The sequence below is a fragment of the Antrostomus carolinensis genome, unplaced genomic scaffold (assembly GCF_000700745.2).
Source record: "Antrostomus carolinensis isolate BGI_N321 unplaced genomic scaffold, ASM70074v2 scaffold37557, whole genome shotgun sequence".
In the NCBI taxonomy this organism is placed as follows: domain Eukaryota; kingdom Metazoa; phylum Chordata; class Aves; order Caprimulgiformes; family Caprimulgidae; genus Antrostomus; species Antrostomus carolinensis.
This window is the reverse complement of record NW_010325967.1, coordinates 2,331-11,117: the sequence shown is the minus strand read 5'-3', so window position 1 is coordinate 11,117 and position 8,787 is coordinate 2,331. Positions and strand designations below refer to the sequence as shown.

Below are 8,787 nucleotides of genomic sequence, written 5' to 3'. Positions count from 1 at the left end.
ACTGTGCTGAGGATCACACTGAGTTTTGCTGTTTGATGAAATATAGTAACAATTTGAAAGGCTAGCTTGTGCATGCTACCTTTAAGATTTAAACCGACATTTCAGTTTGTTGGGAAACAAGGTATTGAAAAATTCCGATTCTCCTGGTCTTTAAAGGTCTCGGGTTAGAGGTCTAAACTGTAGCTATTTAGGAAATTTTGATACACAATTTAAATTACTTGCCATAGCTGTCCCTCTACCCTCCAAACTCAGTGCTAGAGAATCAGGCATGGATCATACTGTAGAGGCAGAATTCAGTTGATTAATTGAGAGGAAGATTTTTAGAAGAGATAAATTTTAAATAAATTTTAGTTGTAGGGCATAGAAGTTAATTTTCTCCAACACCACTTAATTAATATTAAAGGAGAAACAGTAATTATACTTGGAAATCTGAACTACTGCATCACCAACTTAATTTTTCATGATCCATCTCTAAGAGGACCTTTCACAGTATTACCTGTAATTTCTCTACATAGTTGTTACCTCAGAAAGGGACACCTTTAATTGACTCTTCCTTAGAGTTAGGCCATCATCTTTCAACACACAGCCCTTCCTGTGCCTTAGACATGTTTATGATGCTGCCTTCCAGCCTTATAGGAACCTGTGTGGTCTTGTCCCCATTAACGGTCAGGATATCTGCTTTAGAAAAACAGGTTCTCATTAAGTTTAATGGGTAATGGACTCCCTGCATTGTTAATTCTGCCATTTCAGAGGGGTAGGACGGACTTTGAAAATATGCTTTAGATAGGCTGATGATCTGTTTCAAATAGTAAACTGAAATTATTAATGAGTGTGCATACAAAATGGACCCATACTTTGCAGGGGTAGAGTGGGATGGTGAAAGTGGAATGTTCTTCTAAGATTTTGCACATCTTAAGTTCTACAAACCCTGAATGAATGTGCTGCAGTATCAGGTGGAATAATCCTAAATGTAACCTGAGTAATAAAACTGGGTTTTAGATGTATTTTACGTAGAAATTAGTGGCTTTTTGTGCCTATTCCAATTTCTGTTCTGACACAAAATGACAACTGCAATCCATTAACAAGTTGGCAGGATTCTGAATTCAGCATAGCTTACTTATTTTATCCAGTATTGCACCCTTCTGCTACTAGGAAGGATTTGATTAAAATACACAATGAACTGATAGCTAATTTAGTGAATTAAACCTCTGACTATGACCACATGCTGAAAACATATTTTTAGCTGTGCTTTTCATGTAATACCTGATGGCTATCTGTCATTCACATTTATTTTTTTCCAGTTATTGAAGAATTACCAGAAGTGGAGAATTGAATGCCCAGAAATAAGTGCAGATTTACAACCATCTTCTGTTCTTGGTCTTTTACATGCTGGCTATCATGGAGTCCTGAGATCGAGGGACCCACATGGAAGCAGAGTTCTAATATACAGAATTGGTGAGTGACAAAATTGCTTGGACTTGTTTTATACCTGGCTCTGGTAGTGATGGTTTTGTTTTTGTTTTGGGGGGTATTTTTTGTTTTGTTGTGTTGTGTTTTTGTTGTTGTTGTTTTGGTTTTTTAATTATCACAAATTCAGCAGCAAAATAGAACTATCTTATCGGTACAAAACCAGAGGCTGATAAAAAGATAATTCAGAATGTCTTAGCTAGAAAGGTAACATATATTTATGTTCCCTGTTAGAAATACCTTTACATTAATATAAAGGTGAGTTTATTGAGCTGTAACTGTTATATCATTTGACTTATATACTGGTATGGCTAAAGCTGTACAATCCTTTATGAAGAACTTATTTTCTTTCTAGTGGAATTCTTGTCTGCATCAAAAAAAGTCTTAAGGTTAATACCCTAAAACTTGCAAGAATGCATGGTTATTTGGGTCTGAGTGTCCCAACAATTATTTGTTTCCATGGAAACTTTCAAAGCCATGTGCTAAGATTGTGGTACTGGTGCACATGCAGCACAGAGGGGAGAGAGAGAACAGAAAAAAAGGTGTGTACACCCAGTCATGTACGTACATTTAGTTTAAATGTGGATGAGAAGTTCACTGATTTTTCACTGTTTAGATGTAGCCAAAGAGTCCTATCTAACACTGAAGATCCTTGGTTTGTTTCATGCACTCCCAAAAATCTTTTTAAAAAAGATGTAGTTAAGTGATCACGTCACCATATTTCTTTGTGCTTGTTTCGGACAGAGAAAATATTTTTGCCAATTTTTAAATAATTGTTTTAATATCAGCTAGTCTAGTAGAAAATAATGCTTCTCTTTGGACAGTTGTGTTCTCTGAAGCTTTCGTCTGGGGTTAATGCTCATCCCATGTAATTCTTTGCTCACACTTCAGAAAAACAAGTGGGGTTCACTGAATCTTGACAGAATTACTGCACTGAAGAATAACTATATGGGTTGGTTTGGTTGATGATCTGTAATTTCTGTTAACATGACTTACTGAATTAGGCTGTTGTCATGGTTTAACCCCAGCTGGCAACTAAGCACCTCACAGCAGCTCACCCACTTCCCCCAGTGGGATGGGGGAGAGAATTGGAAGGATAAAAGTGAGAAAACTCGTGGGTTGAGATAAAGACAGTTTAATAGGTGAAGCAAAAGCCGCGCACACAAGCAAAGCAAAACGAGGAATTCAGTCACTACTTCCCATCAGCAGGCAGGTGTTCAGCCATCTCCTGGAGAGCAGGGCTCCATCATGTGTAATGGTTACTTGGGAAGACAAACACCATCACTCCGACCGTCCCCCCTGCATTCTCCTTCCCCCAGCTTTACATGCTGAGCATGATGTCATATAGTATGGAATATTCCTTTCGTCAGTCGGGGCCAGCTGTCCCACCTGTGTTCTCTCCCAACTTCTTGTGCACCCCCAGCCTCCTTGCTGGTGGGGTGGTGTGTGTAAGCACTGCTCAGCAATAACAAAAACATCCCTGTATCATCAACACTGTTTTCAGCACAAATCCAAAACCTAGCCCCATACCAGCTACTGTGAAGAAAAGTCAGCTTTATTCCAGCCAAAAGCAGCACAGCTGTTCCTGTCAGAATCTTATACTGAGGGCTACGGGCATAGGTGAGACATACTACATTAGGTGGCATCTACAGTTGTCTACCATTAGGTGGTACCATCTACAAAGAGAGTTCAAAAGATGAGTGACAGAGCAGGCATACAAAATAACTTCTGTACTGGCAGATCTGTTTATTTCAGGACCTCTGATATTGCTGGGTACTTCTTGTTCCTGAGAAGCACATTAGATGCCGTAACAACCAAAAATACAGGTGTAGGTGGTATCCTTGTGGTAATGTAGTGCAATCTATTTATGCTTCAGGACAATGGGATCCCAAGTTATTTACGGCATATGATGTGTTCCGTGTAAGTCTTATTACATCTGAACTCATTGTAAAGGAGATTGAGACTCAGCGGAATGGAGTCAAGGCTATCTTTGATCTTCAAGGGTGGCGATTTGCTCATGCATTTCAAATCAGTCCAGCAGTGGCCAAGAAAATTGCTGCTGTGCTCACAGTAAGTATGACATACTGCTTTATGCTTCTTCATGGCTATAACTCCCAAATTTTTGTCTGTTCTAAGCTACGGTAAATTTTCCTTCCTTAGACCTTCTTAGAGTCTATACAGTTTGAAAAAACAAAATCCATTAAAAGTCAGATAGCTCAGGCATAGGTTGTGCCCAATTTTACTTAGAAGTATGTTCTTGTATAGCAGTAATGTCCTTTAAACTCTGATGTTTTGTAAGAACTGCACCGACCTGTTCCATGAGGTTCATGAGTGCAAGAGCAGATGAAGTCCAGTTTTGTAAGGTTCTGTGTTCATTATCCTATTTCATCTTCTCTCTTCCATTCCTTTGTGCATGAACTCAACATGCAAAGCTTTCTTTCCCTGAGACTCAGAGAAGATGAGAAATAGCATATGCTAAGAGTAGTTAAGAGCAAGACAGTACTAACTTGTTACCTGTATGGATGATGCTACGGAACCATCCAGCTGCTACTAATGTTTATGTTCTGCTTGGTTTTTACCCCTCAGTGTGAGCACTGTTTTGTGCAATCCGCTGCTACCTCACCTCCTATTTTTTGTAAAACTTCTAGGGACTTTACTGTCTTTAAGACTTGTTCCTTTCTGTCAAACTTGGTTGAACTTTGCCAACTGCCAATGAATTTGAGAGGTGGGGGAAAAAGGAACAAAAGAAAAAAGAAGGGGACAGAGAATTGACAGGCAAGCTACAGTGTAGTCTTATAATTCCATTTTCCTTTAGAAGTTAAGTTGAAAATCAGTAATAAAACTGTTAGCCTATGATGTGGAAATAAGCCAGGGAGAGAATATCTTGCTCTGATTTGGTAAGGTTCATATCTGAGGTTCAGTCAAAGCTTAGTCATTTAACTAATATCATCAGAACTTCACCTGTTCTTCCTTTCTGGTATCTGCTGCAAAGCTTCAGTGAAACCAGCAGGTATTCCCAACTTTTCGCATCTAGAATAAGAACTCTTGATATTCATATGATCCTGGGCTGTATCTCATGAGAACAGGACGTGTGAGAGTGTTTCACTTGATTTCTGAGGTAGTAATCAAGTTACTAGTAAGTTTTTAACCTTGTAATAGAGCAGAAAGGAGGTAGAATAAGATTTGCAATTACATTTAAAGGTTTCAATCCATTATCTTGAACCAGGAAGTTCTTTGTCTGTGATGTTTCCATCTTAACCTGTTTCAGATTTATTGCATGTTTTTCAAGCTTCTAATTGTTTTTTAAAGCTATTGAAAAAAAGGCAAAAAAAAAAAATTGTTTCCAGTGTTCTTTTCTAAAATGAGAAATAAGTTTAACTCATTTTTTTCAGATTCTTTTCATCACTTTACCTGAGTTCGTATATTTCACAGAGATTGTTTTAGTGTTGTTCAGTAAGCTTATAAGTAAAAATTAAGGAACCTTAGTTTCAGTCCTGTGTGTTTCTTGAGAACTGTCGTGCAAGTTACTGTCCCGTATGAAGAAACAGAAGTTAATAGACAGTAAGTATGTACTAAGGAATGGAAAGCATAGTAACATTAGTAAGTGACATAATCTTGAAAAATCTGTTACCCCAGGCAAAACAAATAGTTTTGTGAAAAACATCATAGTAGACATTAAGTATATGATAACATATAATAACATGCAGTAAACATATAATCTTGTAGTTTTAAGGTCTTTATCATACATTAAACTATAAAAGGAGTTGCACTTAATAATTGGGTGGGGTTTGGGTTTTTTTATCGATAGAAGGGTGCATGAAATAATGTGAGAAGAGCTACTTACTGTACTAGTGGGGAGAACTGTTTGTGAGAAGTACCATTTTTATAAGCAGAAAACCTCTGGTTGCAGAGGTAGTATCCATTGGGATATGAATGGGAGCTATACTTTCCCCATTGCATAATGTTGTCTTTGAGCACTGCCATATTTTCTTTTAATTTGCAAAGGTCTGGGACTTCTAAATGAATCTTAAATGCCAGTAGAAGTATTTCTATACTATAAAGACTGTGTAGCAGATATAATTTTTATTTTCATTACGACAATAATCTTATTATAAAGCTGAACTTCTGTCTGGGGAAAATTCACTGTGAGAAATTTCAAGGCTCTAAATTATATTCATAAGGTCTCTAAATTATATTTATAATTTATTTGACTTAAAGTTAGTAGCTTCAGTGGTTTATATTTATATATATATTTGCATACTATCCTTCAGGCTGTGAATTGCCAATGAAAACACATGGCTAAACAGATTATTGGTAAATTGGCAGCCGTATCCCTACTATGAAGAACTGTACCTCTGAGGAAAGGCTGACCACAAGCTTTTTGTATATTACTTATGTGGAATTTGGTGAGGGTTTTCTTGTTTATTTGTGGGGTTTTTTTAATAGCCTCTCCTCATACTGGATGGTTTTTGGTTTTTTCCTTCTAATGGGAGGAACAAGATGTGATTTTCTAAGCATTGTTGGGGCAGTGTAAACTAAGAACACTATAAAGTGCAGGTGTTGGCAAGGTCAGGAGAAATACTGTAACCTATGGACTAGATAGTTTTCACAGTTTTGTCCTTAACAATAGAATTTTTTCAATAGTATTTTCTTTTTCTCATGCTGTTTTTCATGTATGTTGACAGGATTCCTTTCCACTAAAAGTTCGAGGTATCCACTTGATTAATGAGCCTTTATTCTTCCACCCAGTCTTCGCTCTAATTAAGCCTTTTCTCACCGAAAAAATAAAAGAACGGGTGAGTGCACACAGTATTTCTTTCTGCCACAAACCCCCTGCACTACAATCTGCAGCACTTCCCTTAGGATCTGGTACTCCTGAGTACTGAAGAGCATAAATCATTTTTGTGTGTTAGTGCCACATAGCCCTCCAGAATCTAGTTGTAAAGCTTTCACGCTTATCAATAACGTGAAAGTTGCAAGTGGCTGCTGTTATCACCACTCTAAGGATAAAAACCACTGTGACACAGAGAGGTTAAATGATTTGCTTGAGGTCACACAGCAGTTCTGCAGGACTAGGAAGAAATAGGCCCTGGATCTCCCAACACTGCCTATAAATGACAGTGAGAAGTTGTCACTGAACAGTGATGTTATGCTCCAAGTTGTGCAGAATTAGAAGACAACTTTTTAATTCTGGAAGATCTGCAGAGGCATTTGTTCATCAAAAATAGCTCAGGCTTAAGGTCAAAATTTCTTTCCAAATAGCTTCTTAGTTGTTTTAAGTTGTTTTGCAGTTCTGAATCTCAAAACCCTGTTTGTATTTGGATGAAAAAGCATGCCAAGAATTCTGGAAGAATTCTGGATTTTGTAGCATAGGAAGAATATTGGAGGTTTCATCTGTGAAGTGTTAATAGCAGGACTAAGGTACAAAATAAGCAGCACTGCCTGTTGTTAATTCCTGCTCAAGCCTCCTCTCAGCACATGGATCTTTTGCATTTGCAGTAGCCACTGCACTCCAGGACAGTAGATCCAGATTTTTCTGGTCACTGTTAGCTGTTACTTGCTCATCCCCTTTTCCTAGCGTGCGTGCTTGGTTATGGGAGGGAAGCAGGGTTTCTTCTGCCAGCCTTCTGCAGTCCTTCACTCAGATGATGATTAAAAAAGTGTGTTCCAGCAGCCTGGTTCCGTGGCCCTTCTCTCATGTTAATACCTGTGAAACAAGCCCCTGGCCAGCTCAGAATATCTCAGGCTAGAACTTGAAAAGCAGAAAAGAGAGCAGAGGGACAGTAAAGGCCAAAAAGAAAACAAACCAGATATCCCAGTTCATGGAATGAAACAGAAGCAGATTGGCTTGTCTCCTGGCTTAGAGTTTCAGGTGTGATCTGAAAAAAAAACCTCTAAGGGCCAGTTCCACATACCTTCATAGGAATAATTACTATTCACTCATTATCTTACTTCCTGATGAGAAAGTGTTAGATAGAAGACAACCAACTACCTTGTGAGTGCATATTCTTGTAGTCTTTGTGTAATAATAATTGCAGAAAATTCTTGTCAGGTGTTAATAAAGCCTATAAAAATTTCTGACTGGAACTTATGAACAAGGCTTCAAAATAGCTACAATAAAGCAAGAAGAGAAGAAGCAAAACTGCAGTATTACAAGGGTTAAAATGGAGGGATAGTCCAGGATCAAATTTCAGTTGGAACTAAAACATAAGGACTGGGATACAGATTCTTCTGAATATCCTCCTTGGCACCTGTTTGAACCTACATACATACTATGTAATGTTGTTTTTAAATACATTTGGCAATACCAGATAGTAATGGCCAGGAGACAAACACTGTTCTTTTCTTGAAAATGTCTGAAAAACAAGTACATGATATTTATCATGACAAGACCAAACCTCACTCTGCCCATGATTTAGCTCACTTCAGCTGTACAGATGTAGTGTGCACCCTCATCAGTGTCACTAAACCAGTCTGGAACAAGCGTGCGGTTAGTTTCAGCTCCTGAGCTTGGAGCTGCATAAAATGCAGTTCTCTGGTTGTAGTCTGTGTTTTATCAAGCTGCAGATACAGAGCAGAACAGAGTTTGAGCACCCATCGGAAACTCCCATGATGGTACTTTCTCCTTCATGTAAGGAGAATGAAGGAGAATGTGCTTCATTATGAACAAGCACACTTGCTTAGACACAGCAAGATAGTGGCTTCAGCTCTTGCACTGAGTTTCTTTGCTTCCTTTCTTTGTTTTCACTCTGTAGTCTAGCATTCATACCCAAGTAAATGCTTTTCATATTGTTTTAGGTGTATATGCATGGAAATAACTACATGCAGAGTCTGACCGAACACTTCCCGGTCAGCATTCTCCCGCAGGAATATGGTGGGGAGGAAGTCTCCATTGAAGAGCTGGCCAAGGAGTGGACTGACTTTATAATGGCATCTGCAGATTATCTTCAGAGCATTTCTCTGGTTGCCCAGGAATAAGCTTACTACAGTATTATATGAATTCTTGAACACTGGAAATTGAAATAAGTTTAATATGAAATCTTTCATGTAAACTTGAAATTATTGTAAATGAAACCAGTATGTCTTTGCAGGGCACTGAATATTATATTGACTGCACTTTTATACTATCTGGAGTCTATCAGTATGTAAGTCGGAAGAGATTAATGAATTCTACATGTTTGCAATTCTGTTTGTAATTGATTAACTTCTATGCCAAAAAGCTGAATAGAGCATTGGGTATCAGAGGTCGATACTGCTCCTCTTAAGTCTTTGGAGACAACTCATCTGTAATAATGCAGTCCAGAGCCTTATGCCTAGCTC

At 38.1% G+C, this 8,787-nt stretch overlaps 1 protein-coding gene across 1 annotated transcript; it reads left to right on the top strand.

The window, feature by feature from the left end:
- Nucleotides 1-1,301: 1,301 nt before the first annotated feature.
- Nucleotides 1,302-8,445, top strand: TTPA (alpha tocopherol transfer protein; the record flags this gene model as incomplete). Its single annotated transcript, XM_010171427.1, has 4 exons — nt 1,302-1,455; nt 3,344-3,537; nt 6,153-6,263; nt 8,266-8,445. Coding segments are annotated over 4 exons (639 nt in total), but the record flags the coding sequence as incomplete, so codon positions are not given.
- Nucleotides 8,446-8,787: the final 342 nt, after the last annotated feature.